This window comes from Gadus morhua, chromosome 20 (assembly GCF_902167405.1).
Source record: "Gadus morhua chromosome 20, gadMor3.0, whole genome shotgun sequence".
In the NCBI taxonomy this organism is placed as follows: Eukaryota; Metazoa; Chordata; class Actinopteri; order Gadiformes; family Gadidae; genus Gadus; species Gadus morhua.
The window spans coordinates 1,445,893-1,473,468 of record NC_044067.1 but is presented as its reverse complement, the minus strand read 5'-3'; the positions used below and the strand labels follow the sequence as shown (position 1 = coordinate 1,473,468).

General features: G+C 43.5%; 4 protein-coding genes across 8 annotated transcripts in view; all 4 read left to right on the top strand.

Moving 5' to 3' along the window:
* LOC115533112 (MORC family CW-type zinc finger protein 3) overlaps positions 1–27,576 on the top strand; it is a 267,109-nt gene that overhangs the window by 63,836 nt on the left and 175,697 nt on the right. The window lies entirely within an intron of this gene.
* On the top strand, positions 4,018–16,715 carry morc3b (MORC family CW-type zinc finger 3b). The gene is made up of 4 exons (XM_030343391.1): positions 4,018–4,129; positions 15,299–15,371; positions 15,619–15,751; positions 15,869–16,715. The coding sequence occupies exons 1-4, from the start codon at positions 4,088–4,090 to the stop codon at positions 16,110–16,112; spliced, it is 492 nt and encodes a 163-aa protein (XP_030199251.1). The 5' UTR covers positions 4,018–4,087; the 3' UTR covers positions 16,113–16,715.
* LOC115533117 (MORC family CW-type zinc finger protein 3-like) lies at positions 18,969–23,884 on the top strand. The gene is made up of 3 exons (XM_030343392.1): positions 18,969–21,233; positions 21,440–21,545; positions 23,606–23,884. Exons 1-3 carry the CDS (start codon positions 21,091–21,093, stop codon positions 23,795–23,797), a joined length of 441 nt encoding a protein of 146 aa, XP_030199252.1. The 5' UTR covers positions 18,969–21,090; the 3' UTR covers positions 23,798–23,884.
* Positions 23,912–27,576, top strand: part of LOC115533113 (glutamic acid-rich protein-like) — a 148,945-nt gene continuing 145,280 nt past the window's right edge. For 2 of the 4 annotated variants that reach the window (XM_030343385.1, XM_030343383.1), the window contains exons 1-2: positions 23,912–24,197; positions 24,291–24,391. In XM_030343385.1, the coding sequence (XP_030199245.1) occupies positions 24,144–24,197; positions 24,291–24,391 (155 nt within the window). In that variant the 5' untranslated portion in view covers positions 23,912–24,143. The remainder of the gene's footprint in view (positions 24,198–24,290; positions 24,392–27,576) is intronic. The other 2 variants (XM_030343386.1, XM_030343384.1) reach the window with 1 other exon arrangement.

Here is a 27,576-nt window from a genome sequence, read left to right as displayed (position 1 = left end):
CCACCCACCCTCACTCCACCTTGATCCGCCTCTAAAAAACGGCACGTTTGTGGAAAGCTCATTATGGGACTGGCTCGTAGTGGCTGTAATTCTGCACCAAGGCTGAATTTCTTGAACGACTTCAAATACTGTATTAAGAGCCCACTTAAGCATCTATAAAGTAGCATGCCATGGGACCTTTAAGGTAGCCAATCTGCCTGACATTTACACAAAAACGAAAGATAATTCATTCATTGATTTACATATGGAATTGTATTACGTGTGACTGTGCTGCTATGATAATTGCTATGATAAGTACTGAAACTTTCTTTTGATCATGACAACACGACCTCTACCCCGAACCTACCACAGACCTCAGGAGGGGGCCCTTCTGGTAAAATGTGTTTTGTATTATCTGGGTGCTACATACTTTATTTTTACCTGCTGTTTTCTTCACCTTATGTTCTTTGTTTTGATTATGACTAACAACTGGTACAATATTTCTCTAGCATGCAGTGTGTCCACTAGCAGCAGTCATTGGTAATAACAGGTGAATTCTCTCTGACAAAACCCTCCTCAAGGTACGAAGAGATCAAGGTGTAATTGTGACGGAGGAGAGTCAGAAACGGGCAGGGTACTGAGAAGCTCAACTGACCCAACTCGCGAGAACGTTGAGCTAAGCAGAGAAAGGGAGCAGTTGCTGGAGGCCAATAGGAGCCTAACGCATGAAAACCAGGACCTGATGGCACATATAGATGTGCTGAACTTAAAGGTATGCCTTTTGAGTTTAGGTAGGTTGCTGGTGTTTCGTCTTTACTTCAGCTTTTCAGTGCCCAGCTTAGTCCTCAGTTTATCAGTGTACCTGACGATAAAATACTTGAGGGTAGGAAATGAATGCTGCAATGAAATGTGTTTTGAGTAGAAATGTTGACTGTCAACTGTGAAAACCTTTGAGGCAGCAACCAAGATGGAGTTTTATACAAATAAAATCAACACATCTTGTTAGTTGTTGGAACATCAAACACCATGTGATTCGCCATTAGGTGGAGCACTTGGAGGTGGAGAAAGACAGCATTTCTGAGGAGTGTGAACAGAACAAGGCAAGGTCAGTCTCTCTCTCCTTCTCGTCTACATATAAGATAATAAAATAAATGCATCTTATTAAAATGGCACACAATATGTATTATATTTCTGTCTCTTGACAACTCAACAGTCTGACAGAGCTCCAAAACAGAGTGGCAGGCCTTGTGAACTGGAACAATTGAACTACGAGTGCAACGTCATTTAGGAGATATTGGAACAGGTCCTCCGTATCAATGGTCCTACTTCACAGCAGTACCATTGACCCATGTTGTTTACTACAACTACGCATTCAGAGAGAAAGTGTATGCATAGTGTGTTTTATATAGTGAAGCGACTATCACTGGAATCTATGTTTATTAAGCTGTTATGGGTAAACTGCCCACCTGCTATGGGTAAATTCCCCACCTATCTCACCTCACTGCTTTCCAGGTCAATAGATGTAAAACAAGGTCACAACATACGATGACCTTCAGAGTCCCACGGGCACCTTTTGGGTTTTGGCAAAGACAGCGTTTAGCTATGATAAACCGAGTAGTTGGCTAGGCTCCTGGATGACCTCAACCTGGTAGAGTTAGTCTTGATTCAAGCTTTATTACCTTTTTAATGATTTTATATTGTAAAAGGCAAATATTTTGATTTCTCTTTCGTGTTTAATAATTTTGTTTTATATTGAAAATAGTGGTTTAATGTCTACTGCTTGTTGTAACTACATGTGATTTTTAATATTGTTCTGTAATGCAGGGCATTGCTGTAAGGGAGAATTGGTCGAAGGCCGAAAGAAAAAATAGGCATTATTTTGTAGTGATCACTTTATTAAACAAACTTTTTATTGGTCAGACGGGATTTATAGTATTTACTATTGTTTCATTCATAAAGGACAATGGCAATTAAATGTTTTGTGTGTTGATTCTTCATTACAATAATCAATATGTTAAGAATGTTCTTTACTTCAATATTTTAGGTTTGTGTTATCCTGAATTGGTCCTGAAGCTTTGCCATTGGTCCTTTATCAGACAAGGCAGACCTCCTGAGGCTGAATGATGCATTAGAGAGCGGGCTTTGGCTTTCATAGGGTGTTCAACATGTTGGTTCATGTTTTCATTGCAATTTTATGCCATCATGTCACAAAGAATGAGAACACTAATATTAGTTAGAATCATATTTTTTGTCATATTTGTTGAAATTCTCTTTACATACCGACAGCAATCAATAAATCAAATGCTCTGATCAAAATAATGAAGAAATCTGGTATCCGTGGCTTTCCCAAGCCTGTGAAAAACCTGTCCAATCGCCATGACCCGTAGGTTTACAGACTCAATAAACTATGCATTTATTAAGGAATATCATCAATAGACACTTGGCTATTCGATGCTGTCATAGACCATTTGGAACAGTACAGGCCACCATAGCTTCTCCTGCGTTATTTAAAGAGGTGAGAAGAGGGAATTCAGTTGGTTGCAATCTGCAACCTCACCACTAAATCCTACACAGTGCACCTTCTAAATGTTCTTCTCCTGTAGGCCACGGCTTATGTATGATCCATCAGTCAAATGTTTATATTTAGGTCTAGGCTGTATTAATAAACAAATAATTCCATTACTTAAAGCTATATAATCTATTCTAATGTATATTTATTTATGCGACAGCCTATTCTACATGTTTAGACAAATCCACATTTTAAAGTGGTAAAGTGTAATATTTTAATCTACTAATAGCAGGTATACATATCGGTATTCAATGCTGATCGATAGTTATTTCAATAATGATATCAATGAAATCCTATATCATGTAGCCAGACGTAACAAAAGGACATTTAGCATCAGAGACAATCAAACATCACTAAGTAGATCTTAGATTAGTTTATATTATATAATTTGGTTTTATGAGAGGGTGATGAGGTGCAGTATGTAGAAGAGGCTACAGAAGGGCGAAGAAAAGGGACCCTAAGGTATTGTTATTGATTACCAATCATATCTAAATAGTCTACTGTGCACCTGCTGTACAACACTGACTTTACTTTCACTTTGTTGCCAACATTAGTTCAGTAGATATGGAGTTGAGATGGAGGTTTAACATTTCTCTGAGTCTCCCAATCTACCCCCCAGTAAAGGCCTCTAGTTCGGCTCGAGATATAATGACTGGTGCACTAAGGTCCCGCCACACTCCACTCAGGAATGTGGCGGCGTTCACAAAACATACTGATTTACGTTTCTGAGGTGCTTTTTTTTTAATGCAAATAAGAGACAATAGCTTTCCTGTCATCGCTGAGACGTCCAGCATTCATTTTATTTTTCCATCAGCATCTTAACTACAATTGACAGCAACAATTATGTCCAAGATAAGCTTGCATTTATTACAATGAAAACGTATTCAACATTCTAATTTCAATCGGCCTAACAATTCCAAGATTTTATATCTCTCAGACCATGTGACCCTTAGAGGTCAAACCAGCTTTAATCTTTTTTTATGGTGTGTAGCCCCTTTCATTTACAACTTTTCATCATTCAATATTTCCCTTTGAAAATGTCTTGGAGCAGTTAAAGAAAATAAATAATAATGTCTTGGAGCTATATAAGGAAGATACATTTTTTAAAAGGAACTATGGAGAGATGAGAAGTTGTAAATTGTATAGGACACATCATACAAGAGATTAAAGTTGGTTTGCCCCCTCTTGGTTAGTTTTTATGAAGATAATTTTATGTGTATTATCTTATGCAGAATGTGTACAACATGGTCACTGTACAAACACGATGCTGGAGGCAGGGAACTGCAAGCGCATGATTTGATATTTTCACAGTAAAGGCACTCCACACAAATGTGAACAGGTGTGCGTGTGATAAGCCAATAAAATACAGATTCTGCCCCTCCCTTTCCCGTGACTTAGTTACAACACAAGTGGGCGTGTCCACCTAGATGGAATCTGGATACATCAATTTACCAGCCTACCCAGTGGACTGTAGCAACTGGTAAGCTTATCCTTCACATCGAGGGGAAAGCCCTGCGTTAGTTTCGTTTCCCTGAGAACATGGCGGCTGCACTGACGGAATGCGGGGTCCCGCTGAGTGGGGTAAGGTTAACATTTCATCTGTATCGATTGGTAGAATTATGCAAATACTAATGTTAACCGACATACAAGGAGCGAAATCTATCGATGATCACCGCAGGAAAAAAAATGGTTGGATGTCATGACTATGGGATACATTGCATTATTCCCATGGCAACGAATGTCTTGTGTGGTCGATAAATACGTTTTAATGATGGGTGTGTTCGAAACCACCTACTTGCTTACTGCTTACTACCTACTCAATACTTGGCTTACTTCTCGAATCCTTAAATAATGATTGAGTAATCCATTTTGAGTAATCGACGTTCGGAAGACCGTTCTTACTCAACCGCCTCAGATGACGTGAATCAAATGACGTGTCAAATGACGTGTCAATAACCTACCGGCCGGGTGCTGTTAATAAATATTATAAATAAATATATAAACGTCACATTTAACGTCACAGTACATCTTCAACCTAAGGATTTGCGGTGATATGTTAAAAACAATTATTAAACAATTATTAAAAGCACTGCTGCTGCTGCGGCTCCCCGTTTAGCGCCATTCCTTCCATTGTTCTTTTGAATAGACGCAGTGAATTCTGGGGCGGTTGTATGGAAGCATATATGTAGCAAAATTCAAATGGCAATGCAATTTGCAATTTGCAATTCAATAAGTAATTACGTTATGCAATTGACAATGCATTATGCAATTTCATAATGTAATTTGTAAATACGTTATTCAAAGTGTATTTTAATATGCAAAGTGACAATGCAATCCTCAATTACATTTGCAAAAGTTACAACAATAAAAATACAATAACATTTTGTCAAATTCTTTTGAGTTCCTTTATTCAAATTGCAAAGCTATAGCGTCCCCGTGATTTCAATCCACTTCGCCACGCTCCGTGTGTTGCGATATTCAAATGACATTTCAATCCGCAAAACGGAATCCAAAACGGAATCCAAAACGGAATCCAAATAGGATTCCAAAACGGAATCCAAAGAGGAATCCAAAGAGGAATCCAAATAGGAATCCAAAGAGGAATACAAATAGGAATCCAAAAAGTCAATATGCAAAGTGGCAAACGTATCAGCCAATCAGCGTCTGGACGTCACTTTCTATTGTCTCCAAGGGTATCTCCACGGTAATAATAATAATAATAATACATTTAATTTAAAGGGCGCCTTTCAAGACACCCAAGGTCACCTTACAGAGCATAAAGTTATCATAAATAGTTTAAAACAACACATTGTGGAAAAATAATAATAATAAATAAATAAATAAATAAAACAAAAACAAGACAAAACAAACAAACAATCAAGACAGTGATCAGTTAGACGTTGTGTGCGAGTTTGAACAGGTGAGTTGTGACTTGAAGGTTGTAATGGTGTATGACTGTTTTATGTGTGGGGGGAGGGAGTTCCAGAGCCTGGGTGCTGAACAGCTGAATGACCGGGCACCCATTCGTAATGAGTCGTGATGTGGGGATACATAGTAGTCCAGCAGAGGTTGAGCGGAGGGAGTGTATTCTTGGAGGAGGTCGCAGAGGTAACTGGGGGCTAGGTTGTGGAGAGCTTTGTAGGTGAGGAGTGGGTGGAGACGGTGGGTCTCCCGACCCTATGTTTCGCACCCAGTGCCTGTAGCACTTGGGAAATCTTTGTGTATACCACACTGGCGTCAAAACGTACCAGTGAGGATAAGTCGTCTATCCTATCTCCCAGAACACGCACTCTATCTACTGCATCTGTGTCTTCAACTCGATTGTTCTCCACATCATCGGCCAAACTTCGGAGCATATCAATAATCTCCATTGGTGACCATGGACCATAGGCTACGAACTAGAAGGGAACAAGGAAATTACGAGCAAGTGACGTAGTTGCCGCCCAGACGCTGATTGGCTGATACGTTTGCCACTTTGCATATTGACTTTTTGGATTCCTATTTGTATTCCTCTTTGGATTCCTATTTGTATTCCTCTTTGGATTCCTCTTTGGATTCCTCTTTGGATTCCTCTTTGGATTCCGTTTTGCCAAATCTTTTGCAAAGCGTTCGTTTTGCGGATTGAAATGTAATTTGAATATCGCAACACACGGAGCGTGGCGAAGTGGATTGCAATCACGGGGACGCTATATTTTTTCAATTTGTATAAAGGAACTCAAATAATTTGACAAAATGTTATTCTATTTGTATTGTTATAACTTTTGCAAATTTAATTGAGGATTGCATTGTCACTTTGCATGTTAAAATACACTTTGAATAACGTATTTACAAATTACATTATAAAATTGCATAATGAATTGTCAAATGCATAATGTAATTCCAAATTGCATTGCCATTTGAATTTTGCTGCATATATGCTTCCATAAATTTGACAAAATGTTATTCTATTTGTATTGTTATAACTTTTGCAAATTTAATTGAGGATTGCATTGTCACTTTGCATGTTAAAATACACTTTGAATAACGTATTTACAAATTACATTATAAAATTGCATAATGAATTGTCAAATGCATAATGTAATTCCAAATTGCATTGCCATTTGAATTTTGCTACATATATGCTTCCATACGGTTGAGTACGTCTACAGCCGTTTCTCAATTCGCGTACTTGTGCGTGCTCGTGTGCTCGTGGACTCGTGAAACGTCATCAGTCTTTGCCCGAGCACTGTTCCAATTCGAAGCACGCATCAAGCGAGTACTGTCGTAAAACCCGGAAGTGTTCTTGATGCGTGCTCGATCTCGCCGTTTCACCCAGGCCCCCAGGATAGGCACAGGCCGTTTCTCAATTCCTAGCACGCGTACTACGGACTCGATGACTTGCAAGCACGTACTTGGCAAGTCCGTACTTCAAGCACATACTTGCGAGCACGCGAGTACGTACCTGCAATTGGAACAGCAGCGGACTCGATGACGTCACCACCTCTGCTCGTCCGTTAACTGTGCTACGGCCTAATTTAGGCATATACTACTGAACAATATAAACAAATGATATAAAACAAAATCCCAGCCTCTTTCATTTTCAAATAGTATGTAAATATTCTGAATGAATAAAAATTGAAAAGATATGCGTGTCCTGTCATGTGTATAAGCTATACACACACGACTTTATATATATTTATATATTATCTTATATTATTATTATATTATATAAATATATATATAAGTTAGGAGTAACTTAAGCTACAGTTGTGCGTCTTCTCCATATTGTCCGCCATCGTACTGCTGCGAGTGCGAAATGCATCCTGGGATTTATAGCGATTGCAAGCACACACGAGCCACGTCCGATGCATGCTTGGTGAAACGGCGAGATCGAGCACGCATCAAGAACACTTCCGGGTTTTACGACAGTACTCGCCTGCTGCGTGCTTCGAATTGGAACAGTGCTCGGGCAACGACTTATGACGTTTCACGAGTCCACGAGCACACGAGCACGCACAAGTACGCGAATTGAGAAACGGCCACTGAGCAGTTTGTATAGGAATGAATGGGCGGCCATTTTCCAGTCCGTGGTCCATCCTTTATTATGGCCGTTTCTCAATTCGCGTACTTGTGCGTGCTCGTGGACTCGTGAAACGTCATCAGTCGTTGCCCGAGCACTGTTCCAATTCGAAGCACGCATCAAGCGAGTACTGTCGTAAAACCCGGAAGGATTCTTGATGCGTGCTCGATCTCGCCGTTTCACCGAGCATGCATCGGAGGTGGCTCGTGTGTGCTTGCAATCGCTATAAATCCCAGGATGCATTTCGCACTCGCAGCAGTACGATGTCGGACAATAGAGTGGCGAAGTCACGCCCCTTCCGGTAGGGCTCATGGGACCTATGAGATCGAAAAATATGAATGGGTGTCAATGGAGAGAAAATAATTATTTTCTGGTCCCGATCTTTATATGCCCTGGATTACACATATGTTGTTTGTGGATTTAAAGGATAATTTTTCATGCAAAGAGTTCGACCGTTTATTGTGCAATTGTTCAGATAAAGGCTGTAGAGAAAACAACGAGAAAGACTACACGGCTCGTATGTGACGTCACGCTCCCTGCGACTGGCGTGGAGAAGACCGACAATCTTCCCATCGGCATATTTGAAACTCTGCACGTGCCCAGACTTATAATGGTTTTCACCTCTTTCGATGCTTTTATCCTCCCCTTGGAAAAAGCAGTGAAGTGGGGCAGAGAGATCGCCATCTCTGTGCCGAGTTCCAAGGGCGGGTGTGGTGACGTATATCATATGCGTCGAGAGCAGCGAAGAGCTGTAGTTCACAAAGCGGCCTCACATAAAACCTAAAATTATCAAACTTCTTCACGAACATTTTTAGTTTTCTTTGCATGAAAAATTATCATTTAAATCCACAAACAACATATGTGTAATCCAGGGCATATTAAGACTGGGACCAGAAAATAATAATTTTCTCTCCATTGACACCCATTCATATAGACGCACAACTGTAGCTTAAGTTACTCTTAACTTTTATATATATTTATATAATATAATAATAATAATAATAATAATAATATAAGATAATATATAAATATATATATATAAAGTCGTGTGTGTATAGCTCATACACATGACAGGACATGCATATCTTTTCAATTTTTATTCATTCAGAATATTTACATACTATTTGAAAATTAAAGAGGCTGGGATTTTGTTTTATATCATTTGTTTATATTGTTCAGTAGTGCATGCCTAAATGAGGCCGTAGCACAGTTAACAGACGAGCAGAGGTGGTGACGTCATCGAGTCCGCTGCTGTTCCAATTGCAGGTACGTACTCGCGTGCTCGCAAGTCTGTGCTTGAAGTACGGACTTGCCAAGTACGTGCTTGCAAGTCATCGAGTCCGTAGTACGCGTGCTAGGAATTGAGAAACGGCTTACGTCACCAATGTATAGCACCCAAGTGGGTGCTATACATTGGTGGTGGTTAGTGAGGTCCCCCCTTCACAGTAGGCGTCTTTGAGCGTGTTTTGCTTTTATTCCTAGTCTGTTTTACATCGTTTTGAATGATGACTATATGCTCTGTAAGGTGACCTTGGGTTTCTTGAAAGGCGCCTCTAAATTAAATGTATTATTATTATCATTATTTAGTAAGCTAGCGATGCTTACACAAATCTTTCCGGAAGTAGAAGACATTCGGATACTACTCGCTTACCTAAAACTCGCTTACTACGTTCTGCTTGCTCAATTTGACGTCATAGTTAGTAAGAGTAGTAAGCAAGTAGGCGGTTTCGAACACACTTGAGTACCGCTCATGCGGTCCTCAGTTCGTAATAATAGATATATAAAATATATATATATATTTTATATATTTTATATATATATATATATATATATTATATAGATATATAAAAAAATATATATATAATTTTCTTTTTTTCTTTTTACACATTGGTAGTCAAGGCGGGGCCCTATTGTTGTTAAGGCGGCCGCCTTAACCAGGGCTTAAGTCCCAAAAGCCCGCCGCTGTGCGTTGGGGTTAGAGGTAGTTCATTACTAAATGAGGCTATCACTCTTTCGGGAAAACCTTCATCCTAACCCTTTGCTATACAGATGCACACCATAAAAAAAAGAAGACCCTTCGGTGCTGGCAACACCGAAGGTGCCATTTTCTGTTTTTGTCGCTATAGAGTGGCGAAGTCACGCCCCTTCCGGTAGGGCTCATGGGACCTATGAGATCGAAAAATATGAATGGGTGTCAATGGAGAGAAAATAACTATTTTCTGGTCCCAGTCTTTATATGCCCTGGATTACACATATGTTGTTTGTGGATTTAAATGATAATTTTTCATGCAAAGAAAACTAAAAATGTTCGTGACGAAGTTTGATAATTTTAGGTTTTGTGTGAGGCCGCTTTGTGAACTACAGCTCTTCGCTGCTCTCGACGCATATGATATACGTCACCACACCCGCCCTTGGAACTCGGCACAGAGATGGCGATCTCTCTGCCCCACTTCACCGCTTTTTCCAAGGGGAGGATAAAAGCATCGAAAGAGGTGAAAACCATTATAAATCGGGGCACGTGCAGTTTCAGTTATGCCGATGGGAAGATTGTCGGTCTTCTCCACGCCAGTCGCAGGGAGCGTGACGTCACATACGAGCCGTGTAGTCTTTCTCGTTGTGTTTTCTCTACAGCCTTTATCTGAACAATTGCACAATAAACGGTCGAACTCTTTGCATGAAAAATTATCCTTTAAATCCACAAACAACATATGTGTAATCCAGGGCATATAAAGATCGGGACCAGAAAATAATTATTTTCTCTCCATTGACACCCATTCATATTTTTCAATCTCACAGGTCCCATGAGCCCTAACGGAAGGGGCGTGACTTCGGCACTCTATAGCTACAGCAAGCAACAACCTGGCGCCGCCCTGCTGCCATAATAGCAGCTGAATTAAATACACTTCCATTCCACAGAATAGGAAACAGGTTTTCGGTACGGGTGTCGTTCTCCCTCCCACGCAATTCTCTTTGTCTGGTGTTTGATCTTTAAACAAATGTGTGTTGTTGAACAGCATTCCGACGTTGTCTTGTTTGCCCAGACAAGATCAAGTGTTTCCCCCAGCACTGTAATAATAATAATGGATTGAATTTATATAGCCACGGATTTTTTTAAGATTTAAAAAGACTTAAAAAAACCACAACATGGCCGATTACATTGACAAGGCATGGGGTGAGACACTACTATGTTCCTAAGAGGCCACCGTAGCTGGAGACTGTGACGTAACGAAATGTTTAATAAAGTTAGTTGAATACTAATAATAATACTAATACTAATAATAATAGATTCAATTTATATCGTGCTTTTCTCACACTCAAAGCGCTTTACATAGGGGCACAACAATAGATAAACAAGATTATTTTTTTTACAGAGTTGATGGGGCTAGGGTTGGTGAGTGATCTAGGGGTAGGCAGAGGAGAAGAGATGAGTCTTGAGGCGGGACTGGAAGATGGAGAGGGACTCAGAGTCACGAATATGTTGGGGGAGGGAGTTCCAGAGCCTGGGATCTGCCCTGGAGAAGGCTCTGTCACCAAGGCTGTGGAGTTTGATGTTACGTTTTTTGTTTTGTTTTTATGTTTTATGTTTTTGACTTACCCGCTAAAATGTCAGTCGCATATCATTACAAGGATCCGATGAAACGGGATTGTAAAAAAATACTTTGAAGGTCTTATAGTATATTAGCCAACAATGCTCTCCTTACTTGAGCTTTCATTACCATCTAGTGGAAAGGACATGCAACAGCATGAATAGCTTAGCTACAAAATCATGGGCATATCAAGCACATTGAGCATACAACTTCTAAAATAAAAAAAAAGCAAACAAACAAACATCAATCTCTGCCATCCTACTTTGAATCTACTGAAAGTTAGTCTCAATTTTGACATTGTAGTTTACGTAAATATCTCAAGTCAATAGTTAATTGGTTATTGTTTCGCCTAGCAGCAAATCGTTTCTTTTCATTTTTGAATGATAAACATAAACGATGGACATTATAACCTTTTTGACGGACGGTTTTTAGTCCTTTCCAATCCAAGGTCAGTTGTATCACGTTTGTTTGGTTCCATCACCCATTTCCATTTCTGAGCTACTTTGAGTATGCAACTTAGTGCGAATAGCTTTCCTATCATCGCTGAGAGGTACAACATCTACTATTACACACAACAACATCTCAATTACAATTTCCAACAACAATTCAATCGATTTTATTAATGGTTTGGTATTTCTGACGCAGACTATTGGGCAGCGGTCACTGATTTCCAGAGAGTAGCAGAGGTGCTGTCATGCCAAATTTGTACCGGCTGCCAAATTTGTACCGGGCGCGTCATCCATACGTAATCCATTCCAAACCTGCCTGGCAGCAGATGATCGCGTCGTCCGTTGCCGGGCAGGTTTCAAAAAACATTCACGCTCATGTTGCCAAAGACGAAATAACATAATACAGTTAACGGATCGCTAGATAACACTTGTTTTTACTTTATATTTGTATTGTATTCAATTGTTTAATCAAATTTAGCTAGTAAACTGAGTGTTTAAAGCGGGTTTCAAAAAACATTCGCGCTCATGTTGCCCAAGACGAAATAACATAACACAGAAAACGGATCGCTAGATAACACTTGTTTTTACTTTATACTTGTATTGTATTTAATTGTTTAATCAAATTTAGCAAGTAAACTGAGTGTTTAAAGCAGGTCAAGGACGAAATAGCACAATAGAGTGGCGAAGTCACGCCCCTTCCGGTAGGGCTCATGGGACCTATGAGATCGAAAAATATACACATTACACATATGTTGTTTGTGGATTTAAAGGATAATTTTTCATGCAAAGAGTTCGACCGTTTATTGTGCAATTGTTCAGATAAAGGCTGTAGAGAAAACACAACGAGAAAGACTACACGGCTCGTATGTGACGTCACGCTCCCTGCGACTGGCGTGGAGAAGACCGACAATCTTCCCATCGGCATAACTGAAACTCTGCACGTGCCCAGACTTATAATGGTTTTCACCTCTTTCGATGCTTTTATCCTCCCCTTGGAAAAAGCGCTGAAGTGGGGCAGAGAGATCGCCATCTCTGTGCCGAGTTCCAAGGGCGGGTGTGGTGAAGTATATCATATGCGTCGAGAGCAGCGAAGAGCTGTTCACAAAGCGGCCTCACATAAAACCTAAAATTATCAAACTTCTTCACGAACATTTTTAGGGGTCCAAGCCAACAGGTTGGATCCCTATTGTTTTTGTAAGGATTTTTCCTATTATACTTACCTCCCTAAAAGTGGGACCACAGCCCAAACCGTAAATGGTGCCGACACGCCAATTGCATGACTAGATCCAGATCTCTTCGGACTATGCAGACGACAAAATCCAGACACGCCGGTCACTAGGTGGCGCTATACCAAGGAATACGCGTTTGGGGCTATAACTCCCACACCGAACCTCCCACATTCAAAACCTTGTACACACAGATTCACTGGAGTCTGCTGCATCTTTTGGCATAGGCCACGCCCATTTGCGTCTAGAATTTTTTTTCGCAAAATCGCGGAAAACCGCAAAACTGTTCTTTCGCTACTCCTCCCACATTTCTCGACCAATCAACACCAAACTTTGCACACGGCATCTTCAGACGCACACGCAAAGAAACCCTCAGACAGTTTTTTGATCCGACTTTCGACGACGAAACGGTAGCGTTTTGAATATTGGTTTATAAGCTAAATTTGACGTGGAAAATCAAAAATCAAAAAAAAAAAAAAATTAGACATCGGATCGAGTCCACATTTTACACACATGTCGGGGCTAGCCTTAATGTCATTCGATAAAAAATTCGGAAGATTTCGCCATTAGGGGGCGCAATAAACGAGGAAATTGTATATCTTCTACAAAATTTCGCCGCGGGAACGCGTCACTGACTTCTCGCTACTCCTACCACAGTCAAATCCTTTGTATCCACAGGTTCAGGGTAGCGTTTTGAACACATGCTTCGCGTTGTGCCGGCGAAATGCACATTTCTTGTCGCGTTGTGCCGGCGAAATGCACACTTCTTGGACCCCTGCATAACTGCTTGCAGTTCTAGTTAGTTTTCTTTGCATGAAAAATTATCATTTAAATCCGCAAACAACATATGTGTAATCCAGGGCATATAAAGACTGGGACCAGAAAATAATAATTTTCTCTCCATTGACACCCATTCATATTTTTCGATCTCATAGGTCCCATGAGCCCTACCGGAAGAGGCGTGACTTCGCCACTCAGATAACGGATCGCTAGATAGAAGGTTCGCGAATGTCCTTGAAACTTTCACGACATTCGACGCGATCATCTGTTGCCAGGCAGGTTGGGAATGGATTACGTATGGATGACGCGCCCGGTACAAATTTGGCATGACAGTTGTCATGCCGTAATTCCGACGCCTCATTATTCCGACGTCTCAATGGTCCGAAATACTTCCCATTAGATCGACATGCCACTATGCCGACGGTTCAATGTTCCCATTGGAACCCATTGGTCCGAAGGTCCGTTTGTCAGACTTTTCAAAAAGGAGGCGCATTAGGCCGACGGTTCAATATGCCGAATAGGCCAAGGCGCAATTCCACATGTGTGATTTTGAAACCAAAAATAAAAGACGATAGGCTAAGTTCCAGCAGTGCACTTCACCAAGCCAGACGGTTGCTGTGGGCTTGAACGGTCACAAGAGGTAAATTTATGAAGCGCACGTTATACAAGGACTAATACTTTTCCCGTAAAGAAGTCAAACGGTGAATGAAAAACAAATACAACTTTTATCTTTAGTAGCTGTGTGTGGGCCTATATGTGTTGTTTACTGTGTTTACAGTGGGCTTTTAGCCTAAATAATTTCGCTGGTATTGATTTAGTCAAACTTATATGTCATACCGTGTACTTAGTCGTGTGTGTGTGTGTGTGTGTGTGTGTGTGTGTGTGTGTGTGTGTGTGTGTGTGTGTGTGTGTGTGTGTGTGTGTGTGTGTGTGTGTGTGTTGAGAATTAGACCTACGCTCTCTGTCCATGGGGCTGAAACAGCCTGTCGAAATGAATGCGTTGTCACTTTGCTCTCCAATATTCATCGTGAACGTGATATGTAGGACTATGATGTAGGTGTGAGAGAGTGAGAGAGAGCGAGAGCGTGTGAGATATGTGAGAGGTGTGAGAGGTGAGAGCGTGTGAGAGGTGTGAGAGAGTGAGAGAGAGCGAGAGCGCTAGCGAGGTATAAAATTCTTTATATGTAGGCCTATTCGGCATATTGAACCTTCGGCCTAATGCGCCTCCTTTAAAAGTCGGACAAACGGACCTTAGGACCAATGGGTTCCCTTTTCGGAACATTGAACCGTTGGCATAGTTGCATGTCGATCTAATGGGAAATATTTCGGACCATTGAGACGTCGGAACAATGAGCTGTCGGAATTACGGGCAGGCCCCGTAGCAGAGGCAGTAGTTTGGGGTTGGTTGGTAAGAATGAGGTCCATCAGTGTAGATTCATCAGGGTTACTCATGTTTTGCCGTGTTGGTTTGGATATGAGTTGGGATCGATTTAGTAGTAGACAGATGGGTTATAGCATGTCAGAGTTAAACATTAATATCGATGTAATGTATTTGATCCTGATGAATGTCCCTTCCCTTGAGGTCATTTTTGTGTGAATCACCACAGTAGGGCCTAATGTGTAATCTGTAATTGACGTTACCATTTCAGCTTAGCAAACATTATCTCAACACCAACTCGACCAGCCACACCGGGCCCTTCAGTGCTATTGCTGAACTCATAGGTGAGACCTCCTGTTTAGGTTTATGTTGCAGTATCGGGTATTTAATATAGTGTGTTTTAAGTTTTCTGGAACTGGAAATCCACTTGACATCTGACAAAAGGCCAATGTTTTACCATGCAGCTTCACAAATTCAGAGATATTTTATTTTCAAAATGTTTTTCACTTAAAATAGCAGACATTTTGTTAGCATTTGTATTGACTTGAATTAAATCGTTTTCTGTTGGATTTTCCTTAATCCTTCCCATAGACAACACATACGACCCTGATGTCAATGCCGAACAGATATGGATCGACAAGACCCAGATCAAAGACATGGAGTGTCTAACCTTCAAGGACAACGGAAATGGATTAAGCCGTAAAATTATGCATCAGATACTCAGGTGATTATTTACAATATTGATGATTATTTAGAATATCACGACATCAGGGAATTCACTCTATTCATGACCAGGTTGTGAAGTATTGTATGTAACATATTTTTCTTTTTCCCCTTATAGCTTCGGATTTAGCATCGAAAAAGGCATACAACCCATTGGAATCTATGGCAACGGTTTCACGTCTGGCTCAATGCGTCTGGGCAAGGATGTCATAATTTTATCCAAATCAAAGAATGACCTGTGTGTTGGCATGCTGTCACAGACTTACCTGAAGAAGATCAGAGCCAAGCACATCGCTGTGCCTATCATCAGCTTTAATAAACAGGAAGCAGATAAGTATATCCTTTTAGAGCTTTTCAAATGAGTCAACGCTGTGTTCCTGGTCATTGCTGTTGTGTGGTGTGATCACTGTTATTACTCTGGATATGTTAATCAAGCCATATCTGGTTCCTTGGCTAGGTTTTTTTTTCGAGGATATTATTGCTAATATTTTATTGGATTATAAGTGTTATCCGTTCAATATACTCCATATATAATATCCTTGTGCCCCAGGATAGACGAAGTTAGAGAAGTAGCTAGACCTAACCTTGCAGTGGCTTACCAACATGAGACATGGTTCATAATGTAATAATTAGATTAGATCAACTTTAATGTCTGTTTACACAGAAATTTGTCTTGCTTTATACATCTCCTCAATCCTCGTAGCAAGACATAAAAGCAGCACACAAAAACATTTACACAACATTTAAGAGCCCAAGAGTACATTCACACAGACAGGGCTGGACTGGGACAAAAAATCGGCCCTGGCATTTTGGACCCAGACCCGCCCACCACAATTAATCGACCACCCATAAGTACACATTTATCGTGGTCCCTTAAAGATGACTGTTCTATTGAATTGAATTAAAATGTGTTTATTTTGAACAAGTTTATAATACAATAATATTTACGTAAAACACACACACACACACACGCACACGCACACGCACACACACACAGAAAATGTCACTCACTTTAAACTCCACAAAAGACGTCATCAAACAAGGCAACCTTTAAAAGAGTGAGCTGAGACAGAGAGAAAGGTTAGAATGATGGTTGAATGGAATTATATGATCACATTAGTAGTAGTGTATCTGTGATGAAAACAATGTGGAGAGATAGTTGCAACACGCTACAAGAGCAGCTTTCTCAATAGCTCACTCTTCGTAGCTACCCTGTCAATGACAATGTCCGAGTCCAATACCATGAGGATGTCTTTCGCCATCATCATGAACATCTCCAGCTTGTTTGCCGACAGGCTGCTCCGAAGTCTGTTTTTTATGAATTTGAGGGTTGAAAATGTTCTTTCACAGTCCACCTGAGTCAGGGAAAGGGTCAGCAGGTACTTGTACGCAAGCCCAAGGAGATGATAAGTATCTGCCAGCATGTTGAATCGTCTGAGGACTTGATAGCAGCAGAGTGGGCAGTTCTTGCAGGAGGAACAGCTTGTGGTCACAATATTTGTTTCTTCTTCCTGTGCTGCAGATCCATCTTCCACTGTTCTGGTCTCGTACTCATCCACATGTGATGCCTTAAGCATGTCCCACTTTCCTGCAAACGTTTGTAGTTATGACTGAAGACTGTTCACTATAGCCCTAGAGTCAAATTTGAGCAGACATTTGCTGAGGTTCTCAAGTGCATTAATGGGAAGTGTTGTCCTGATCTGAGCAAAGTTCCTGGGGTCCAGACATGCCAAATCAGCAAGGAGAGTGCCATGAGTGAGAAAGCGGCTGTGGATGGCCTCGGTAGCTGTGTCTAGAATTATGTTGTGCATATTCACCTCGTATGCTCTCTCCGCATTGCTAAGTGCCTCATCCTGCGCCATGGTTCTTTCGTTCCCCTCCTGAAGTTTTCCATTTGTCCATTTAACAAATGTGTCTGCAGCTGCCTTCACGGTTGCAAAATCCCTAGTAATGCCTTTGAGGCTAACTTGTGTGGCAGTGACCATATGATCGGCTGAAAGGATGTCCATACCTTTTGTCTGAAGGTACTTGGAAAGTGGAGAAGTTTGCTCAAAGACTCTGAGGAATACTTGTGCAGTTAAAATTGTTTCATATTTGAGGTGACCCTCTTTAAAGCCTCGGGCTCTTGCACGTGCAGAGGGCTTTTCTTTTGCTTGCTGTTCAATGGCTTCCAGTGTGAGCACTGCATCAATGAACAGGCCGTTGTCAGGTTTTCCAAAATGTCCAAAACACTTTATCAATTGTGGTGTTAGCTAAAATAGCCACTTTGAGCTGGCTCTGTACACCATGATGTTATAATCCAGGCCAGGCAGCTAGCTGTTAGCAAACTACACATGCTGTGTTATAATTAAGCAAGCTGGCTACACATTTTTTTTTTAGCAACATAACTTAATTTACAACTTCTTACCACTAGTCCAGCAACTGTCCCGCTGAGCGGAAAGAGACTCCCAATCTCCTCGCCTGAGCCCTGGCCGGCGCCGCTGCCAGCTATCGCTGATCTTGGCCTCGGCCGCCATTCATTCCCCTCCTCCACCCCGCCGCCGCCATCCTGCTCGGCCTCTGCCGCTGCAATTTCCACCGTAGTCGTGATGGTGGTGCTGATGAAGGGCCAGCTCCAGCTGTCGCAGCAAATATGTGCGATATGTTTCCACATTTTGCAGCGTTTGCCTCCAGGGCTTGTCTTTTTTTCTCTCTGAGTTTCTCCGCGCCTCCTTTACGTTTCTTCTCCAATGTTTTTTAGTGATGTAATATCATGTGACTGATTGACAGATTGACAGCCGGGGCCTGACGGGCGGGACCTCGCCCCTCTGGTGTGTGTGTGATAGGGCTAGGCCCAGCCCAGAACCAATCATGATGAGTAATGGGGCTTTCAGGTTAAGTTGACACTGACAGGCAGCCCGCACACACAAGAGGGAAAGGACCTCGGCCCTCGGTAGGGTGTCAAGATGTACAGCTTTGTGCGGGACAGTCCCGCATTTCCATTACCTTGTACACGTCCCACAAATTGAGACGTTGTCCCACATTGTTATTGACAGTCAAGACTTGATTTTTGAAATGTGTTTTATAATCTGGCATTTATCAAATAGCTGTGTGCGGACTGCGGAGACAGCAGTGAGGGCTGTCATCACGTCACGAGGGATTATCTCTTATTGCGGACTGACCCCCCCCCCCCCCCTGCCGGCCCACCGGGCATTTGCCCGGTATGCTAGATGGTCAGTCCAGCCCTGCACACAGATAAGTCCATAAGATTCAGGGGTCTCACAGTCCAATAACTTAAAGGCCATAGATGTCTCTGGGGTGGGTAAAGTGATATTGGGAGAGTGTGTTTGTATGTGAGATGTATGTGGAGTCTACTTTACTCTTCTCTGTTGGTTGAGCAATGATACGGAATGAGGGAGAAAACAGTTTGTATTTGTTTCTCCTGCATCTAGGCATTCTAAAGAGTATTCCGGACGGCAGGAGAAGATACTCCTTATTTAAGACGTGAGAGGGGTCCAAAGCAATCTTGTCTGCCATCCTGAGGATGTGTTTAGTGCAACTGTCAAAGAAGTGATCCTCCATTATGTTGCCCACCACCTTTGAGCAAATGCTCAGAAGTCTTAGTATCCTGTTTTTTAACTGGACAAAATGATCTAAATCTTCTCAAAAAATGAATTCTCTGTTGCACTTTGTTGCAAATGTAATCCACATGCTTTGACCAGGAGAAGACACTATCTACTTATACCCCTAGATATTTGAAGGATGCTGACAGTTTTATGGGTTTGTCATGAATTATGACTGGAGCAGTTGTGCGTGGAACTGACCCAAAAACGACCTCCTCTTTTTTGATGGGATTCGTTGTGAGGGCCTTTTGCTCTCCCTATTGGACCAATCTCTTCACACTCTCATAGTAGAGGTCAGGCTGCATCTCCTCTGTCATCAGGGCCACCAGTACTGTATCATCCGAAAATCTGATGAGGTATTGGTCAGGGGTACTGATTGTTACCAACGATGGTCATTGGTATAGATTGTGAAAAGCCGTGGTGAGCTCACACATCCTTGTGGTGCGCCACTGCTCGTTGTGACCAGGGGGGAGAGCGTCTTGTTAACACTGACCAGCGGTTGCCTACGGATGAGGAAAGAGTGGTACCAATGAATAAGGTATGGATTAATGGCCAACTGTTGGCCATTAGAGTTGTCAATAAACAATAGCATATGGTTTGTGTTTTGGTAAGTCCAGGTGTTTTAGGTTTAGGTTTTCTTTAAAGTTTGTAAGGGAAGCGACGGCTTCTTCGGTGTTGCGGCCGCACTTATAGGCAAGTTGATATTGGTCCAGTTTACTCTGTACTGACCTGGAGAGCAAGGGGCAGAGGATACTTTCCAGTGACTTCATCAATATAGAGGACACAGCCACAGGTCGGAAATCATTGCACTCCTTTGGGCAATTTTTTATTTGGAAGTGGGATCACATGTGAGGTTTTCCAGGTAGTGTGGACAGTGTGGGTGTCCAATGACTGTTGGAATAGGGGCTGCCACACATGGGCAAGTTCTTCACTGTACGTCTTCAGGACAGAGGCTGTGTTGTTATCAGGACCGGTAGTTCCGTGCGTTGAGGTGTCGAAACGCCTGGGCCACCTGAAACTACTGATAGCTGTACTCTGTCATCAGGGTGTACAATGACTGACTTGAGGATGTCTGTACATCTTTCTTCAGTCGAAGAGACTTCAAACCAGATGAAGCAAGAGTTCAACTCCACAGCGGATGTCATCTCATCAGTTGTTATGAAGGGCTTGTGTTGTTTACTTGGCATCCCTGCCATGTTTTTCACAGCACTCCACATTTTCCTAGAGTCATTAGCCTTGAATAGTTCCTCCAGAAGTTTTTTATGTGTGTCCTTTGCCTTCCTTATCTTCCCTCTGAGCTCCTTATCCTCCTCCTCAGTTCCTGAGCATCCTTTTGTTTGAAAGCCATTTTCTTTCATTCATTATTTGTTTAATGTCCTTAGTTATATATGTTTTATTGTTAGGGTACACTTTGACAGTTTTCGTTGGGATTATGGATTCAAAGCAGAAGTTTATATCGTCTGTTGTAACAGCGCATGCTGAATACAGAGTGCTTTCCCTTAGCAATTAGTACAGTCAAAACAGTCAGGCACCCAGCGCCTCCTAACTATCTTGAGTCCATACTCGTATTGATTTATTCTGAGGCTTACTGCTTTTTAATTTAGTCCGATAGGTTGGATTGAGATGGATCACATTGTGATCAGAATTGGCTACTTGTGGCTCAGTCCAAGGTGAGGAGAATATCGGTTACACCCGCCAAGCCTAAGAACTTCCTTGACCCGAGTGACTACTCAGTGTGATGGAGAAGCACCAGGCCAGTCTGAGGGACATACTGGACCACTCACCCTTCAACACTGAGGAAGAGCTGCTCACTGAGCTCCGAGCTATCGAGTCATCCGGCTCCAGCACCGGGACCAAGATCATCATCTGGAACCTCCACAGGTCTGGGTTCATCCCCATGGTTACTAGACTTAAATATGGGAATTAATGCTTTAAGTCCACAGAACACTGCGTGTTTGGACATTTAACAGTCTATGGTCGGGACGGACACAAAATAATGTTTTAGAATGATTGCGGCTAAAAAAGACCTTGAGTCCTGTAATACAAGGCAAGCAAAAATATCTGCTATGTCTTTACATTCATTATAGGACATCTGAAGGGAATACAGAGTTGGATTTCACCACAGAGAATGATATCCGCATTCCCTGTGATGACTCAGACACTTCAGTCCCTGAGAGTCACTCCTCCTTGCGTGTAAGTAGTCGCGACCTCAGCTGACCACATGGTACACATAAACACCCTGCAGGGCTCCAGACTTATTTTCTTCACTAGTAGGAGCCCTGTGGCCCCTAACTGAAAATTTACGGTGTGTTGATTAACACACCGTTAATCAACATGCCAACCAAATATTCACATTTCTACTAATTTTCAATGTATTACTAACTATTTTGATAATAGATGCAGGAATTACAATGTGCTGTTTGAAATTCAGTGTCACAGTGCCCCTTGACAGGACGCTAAAGGCCTGATTCCACCGGACGCGTTACGGCAACGTTACGGCTGCGGCACGTCTTGGCCGCGGTCACCGCAGCAGATAGGTTCCACTCTAATCAATGAGACCATTTCCACCGGGCGCGGCTGCGGAACGTCTCAGCAGCGTCCCAGGAGCGGCTCGCCGTGCCGCAGCGCTATCATTCCGTAGCATTTATTTTTGCCGCAAGCCGTTGCTGAACCGCGTCAATTTCAACAGAGCAGATCGAGCAGGGCAGGAAGTGAAAAAGTAAAAGCCATAGAGCATCCGGTCAATTTTCAAAATAAAACACAATACTCGGCTCATGTAGCCTATCACAACGTCATTTATGTACCAAATCATCCTTTTTATAAGGGCAATGGCCGGAAGGACAAAGCGTGGCATTTAATTGCAGTAGTTTTGGGAGTGGAAGTTGAGTACATTAGGTTTAGGATTATCGCGTGATCTCGTGATCTCGCGTGAATACGACTTGCTCGCAACGCACGTTGCGCTGCCGTAACGCGCCCGGTGGAAATGCAAGCAGGGCAGAGTCGCAGCTGTTCCGTTCCTCAGCCGTAACGCTGCCGTAGCGCATCCATTGGAATCTCCGGGTGAGCCTCCTCTCTGCCCGCTCGCCTCTCCATTGAGAATGCATTATCAGGCACGACAAACGCCCCCCATGTGAAAAGCCCTTTGTGGCACCTGAAGCAGAGTCCTGCACTGGTTCGGGTGACCCACACAATTTGGATGAAACGAGTCGGGTCGGACGCCTGACCAGCACGGGTCGGGCGCGGGTTTTGCGATTGCGAGCGAGACTTCAGCGGTGCTGGATATGTTATCAGCAACGGAGAAGTCAACTAAAATCGTCAACAGTGGATGATGTGCTTTTTTTTCACAAAAAATCTAAAGCACCAAGCCAAACACCAGATAGTGTAAATCCCCTCTAATGTTTCTAATTTTCCATCGGGTGCGGGTCGGGTGTTGATATCAATTTATAGCGGGCTGGTCGGGCTACTGTCGGAACATGGGTCGGATGCGGTTTGAAGTATTGCGGGTACAGGCGGGTGCGGGGTTTGTAAAATAAGACCCGTGCAGGACTGACTTGCACTGGCACACTAGCCGAAGGTCGGAAGAACGAGTCAGTAGTTTGCTTGCTCATTGTAAACGCACGTAGCAGGTTGTGAAATCTTTCTCCTTCGCACAGACGTTTACGCGCTCTCGATAATCTCTAGGACTCTCCCCCTCGACACATTAGCGCCATTCCCTATCCTTCTTACACTCATTAGCCTGCTAAAGATTCCGGATTCATTGACGCGCCCCTTTCACGTTTAACGTGTAAAAAAAAATAGGGCAAATTTACTGGTCGCACATGGGCGACCAGATGGAAAATTCGGTCGCACACTCTCAAATTTTGGTCGCAAAATGCAACCATTTGGTCGCAGTCTGGAGCCCTTCCCTGTAGCTCTTGGGGAAGACCCACATAATGAATGCAGAGAAAGGGATCAGACCTTCATGATGCAACATTAATTAATGAAGATATTAAGATGGCCGTATTTCTAAAACACATGATAATGAACATTTCAGACATGGGGATTCATAGGAAAAACCTGATGTCTGCATTGTAAAATGTTATGTACTTGCAAAGGCCAAATAAATCAATTGTATTTATATATATATGTATATAAATACAATTATTATGATACTTAAGAATGTTAGATGTGAATCCTTTTCTTAGTTATTTGCTTTTCTTTATTCGTGTGTGTCTATGAGGTTGTATTTCGTTTTTTATCTATACTAAACGTAGGCATACTGCAGCATCCTCTACTTGAAGCCATCTATGCAGATCAACATTCGAGGCCAGAAGGTGGAGGATCGTCCCATCTACAAGAGCCTTGACTATATCAACAGATCGTACTGCTACAAACCAAAAACTCTGGTATCCTTTTCTTCCAGACACAGAAACTTTCAAGCTTTTCCTTGCAGAAGAAATCATTAATGAGTAAATTCTCTGCATTAAACCCAGGGGTAGTGGGCTGCTACACGTTGTAGCGCCTGCTGGGATCCAACTCCAGTTTATGGCAGGCTCCTCTTTTTTAAGAGAGGCTAGGAGCTAGTGTTTATAGGTTGTTTGTGGGTTATCTGTTATGGAGTGAGGGAAATCAGAGCCCCCAGATTGGGGTGTTTTTGAGTGTGTGTGTTTGGTTTAATTATTAGATTTTTAATTCTGTGGAGAAACGACATCAGTTCTTCTGGTCCAGAGTCTTCCTTAAGTCCCGTTCTGGAAACAAAAAATCCCCATAATCTTTGGGTACAACAGGAAGAGCAAGGAGCATTGTGGCCTCATGATGTACTACAATAACCGACTCATCAAGGCCTATCATCGTGTCGGCTGTCAGGTAAACGTGAGTGTGTGCTTGTGTAAGAAAAATTTAATCAGTGACTTTTTATCAGTTGTTATACTTCAACTTGGGTGTATGCGCTCCTATCAGGTAACAGACCGGAGAGGCATCGGAGTCATTGGTGTGATTGAGTGTAATCATCTGGAACCGACTCAAAACAAACAGGACTTTGAAAACACGGACACTTACAGGTAAGGCCTCTTCTGTAATGGGGATCAAAGTAAGCACACTGTGTTTAGGTGGTGGTTAATAAGTTATCAGCCCCGCCTTATATTCGCTGCCTGCTTGTTTATCAGATTGTCACTTTGTAGTTGTAATCCTTTGCACAAAATGAAAGGTCTCCCAGGGTAATGTAACAATTCACTCACTGTAAAGTTGTCTTTCCAATTTTCTTTCCAATGTTCACAACATTGGGTAAGCCTAAAGAAGCAATGAGCTTAACTCCATAAATGACATGTCTCTTCAGTAAGTTTGATCTTTTACGTGTAAAAAGGGACCAATACAGTGCGCCCCGGGGGTTCACCGGGTAGAGGGCGTCCCATTAAGGCCCGGTCCTTACCACAGAGACCGGGGTTCGATTACTGCCCGGGGTCCTTCGCTGCATGTCTTCCCCTCACTCTCCCATACCTTCATGTCTATCTCACCTTACAAAAAAAAGGATAAAACCTTCACAAAAAAAATGGGAACAATATAAAATACAAAGAAATTATATCCAAATAAGGGTAAAAAAACTGTTTCTACGTAGGCTTCTAGCTCTATTTTTCCGCACATGATTTCGCTTATTTTGACTGGGAGAGACCGTGACAGTACCCCCCCCTCCAGGGACGCCACCTGGCGGACGTCTGGCAGTAGGATGAGCTCGGTGGAAGTCTGAAATTAATGTGTCGTCCATGATCATGCTCCCATTGCCGGTGTTCTGGACCGTAACCCTCCCATTCACCCAGGTACTGAAATCCGCGCCCTATAGGGCGGACATCCAGCAACCGCCGGACCGTCCACGCCGGGTGATTGTCAAGGATGCACGGTGGAGGTGGAGCAGGCGTAGCGACCGCCAGAGGACAGGAGGAGACAGGTTTCAGCAATGAGACATGAAAGGTGGGATGAACCCGAAGAGAGGGAGGAAGCCGGAGACGCACAGCACAAGGATTAATGATGGCCTCGATCTCAAAAGGACCAACAAACCGGGGCGCGAGCTTCCGAGAGCCTACCTTCAACGGAAGGTCCTTCGTTGAGAGCCAGACGTTCTGACCGGGAACGTACTGGGGCACCGGTGTCCGGTGGCGGTTGGCTTGTCGCTGGGAGCGGGGGGACGTCCGAAGCAGCGCAGCCCGAGCCTTGTTCCATGTGCGTTGGCAGCGTAGGATATGGGCCCGAACCGAGGGAACAGCAATCTCTGCCTCCTGCGAGGGAAACAGCGGGGGCTGGTAGCCCAGAGAGCAGAGAAAGGGGGACATTCCGGTAGTGTCATTACTGTGCGTGTTGTGCGCGTACTCTACCCAGGGAAGATGAAGGCTCCATGAGGCGGGATTAGCGGCTGTGACACAGCGCAGCATGCCTTCCAATTCCTGGTTTGCCCGCAACGCCTGGTGCGAGCTTGACGGCGAGGAGCTCCCGGTTTCCCACGTCGTAGTTCCGCTCTGGGGGAGTTAGCCCTCGAGAGAGGAAGGCACAAGGGTGAAGCTTACCGTCCATGGTTGAGCGCTAGGACAAAACTGCTCCAACCCCGGTGTCCGATGCGTCAACCTCGACCACGAATTGCAGCTTGCCATCGGGCTGCGTGAGAACCGGGGCAGAGACGTAGCGACGCTTCAACATCCCGAAGCCGCAGCCTCTGGGGTCCATCTGAATGCCACCTTGACGGAGGTGAGCGCTGTGAGAGGTGCGGTGATGTGGCTGTAGTTCCTGATGAATCTTCTATAGAAATTGGCAAATCCCAGGAAACGCTGGAGCTGCTTACGATTGGTGGGATCCGGCCAATCTGACACAGCAGTTACCTTCCCTGGATCCATCTCTAGCCTCCCCTGGCCGATGATGAATCCCAGGAAGGTCACTGAAGGCACATGGAATTCGCATTTCTCCGCCTTGACAAACAGCCGATTCTCCAAAAGACGCTGCAGGACCTGGCGGACATGCAGCTTATGTTCTGCGAGAGACCGAGAGAAAATCAGAATGTCATCAATGTCCACAAACACAAACTGATGGAGCATGTCTCTCAAAATGTCATTGACCAGGGCCTGGAATACTGCAGGATTATTGGTAAGTCCAAACGGCATCCCCAGATATTCAAAGTGACCTAACGGAGTAGTGAAGCCCGTCTTCCACTCATCCCCCTCGCGGATGCGAACCAAGGGGTAGCCGTTACGAAGGTCCAATTTGGTGAAAACGGTAACGCCCCGCAGAGGAACAAAAGCTGAGTCCATGAGAGGCAACAAATATTTGTTCTTTATCGTAATGTCGTTGAGTCCCCTATAGTCAATGCAGGGACGAAGGGTCTTGTCCTTCTTTGCAATGAAAAAAAAACCTGCCCCTACCGGTGAGGATGAGGGACGAATAAGACCCGCAGCAAGAGAGTCCCGGATATATACCTCCATGGCCTCTCGTTCAGGACGCGAAAGGTTAAACAGGCGGCTGCTAGGGAGAGGGGAACCAGGAAGTAAGTCAATAGCACAATCGTACGGGCGATGTGGTGGCAGAGATAGTGTGTGTTGCTTACTGAATACCGGGCCCAAATCATGATAATCCTGGGGCACCAACGTGAGGTCCGGGGGATCTGGAATGGGCTGTGGAGCGACTGTCGCAGGTGCTGATGCGGAATGTAGGCAGTTCAATAAGCAATGGGTACTCCAAGCAGAGACCTTACCGGAGCTCCACTCTAAACTGGGGTTATGAAGACGAAGCCAGGGATGACCCAGTACCAAAGGGCACTGGGGTGAATCAATGAGGTGAAACGAGATTTGCTCCTGATGGTTCCCGGAAAGCAGCAGAGACAAGGGAGCGGTCTTATGCTCAATCCTGGCCAAGTGCATTCCGTTGAGAGCGCTCATCTCCATTGACACGTCGAGTGGAATGATGTCTACTCCCAGCTGTCTTGCCACCTCTCGGTCCAAAAAACTCTCGTCTGCTCCAGAATCGACGAGGGCGGAGAGGTGTAATGAGCGGTTCCGCCACGAAAGTGTGGCCTTGAGCAGGGTACGGGAGTTGGCGTAATTGGGAGCGCAGCTCGATCGGTAAACTCCCATTACGACCGAGCCGGTCCGTTTCCCGGGCGCATGGGGCAGTGGAGGCGGATATGACCCACTCTCCCGCAATACATGCAGGAACCCGTCCGAAGCCGCTGGTCGCACTCCTCCGTGGTTAGATGTGCGCACCCCAGCTG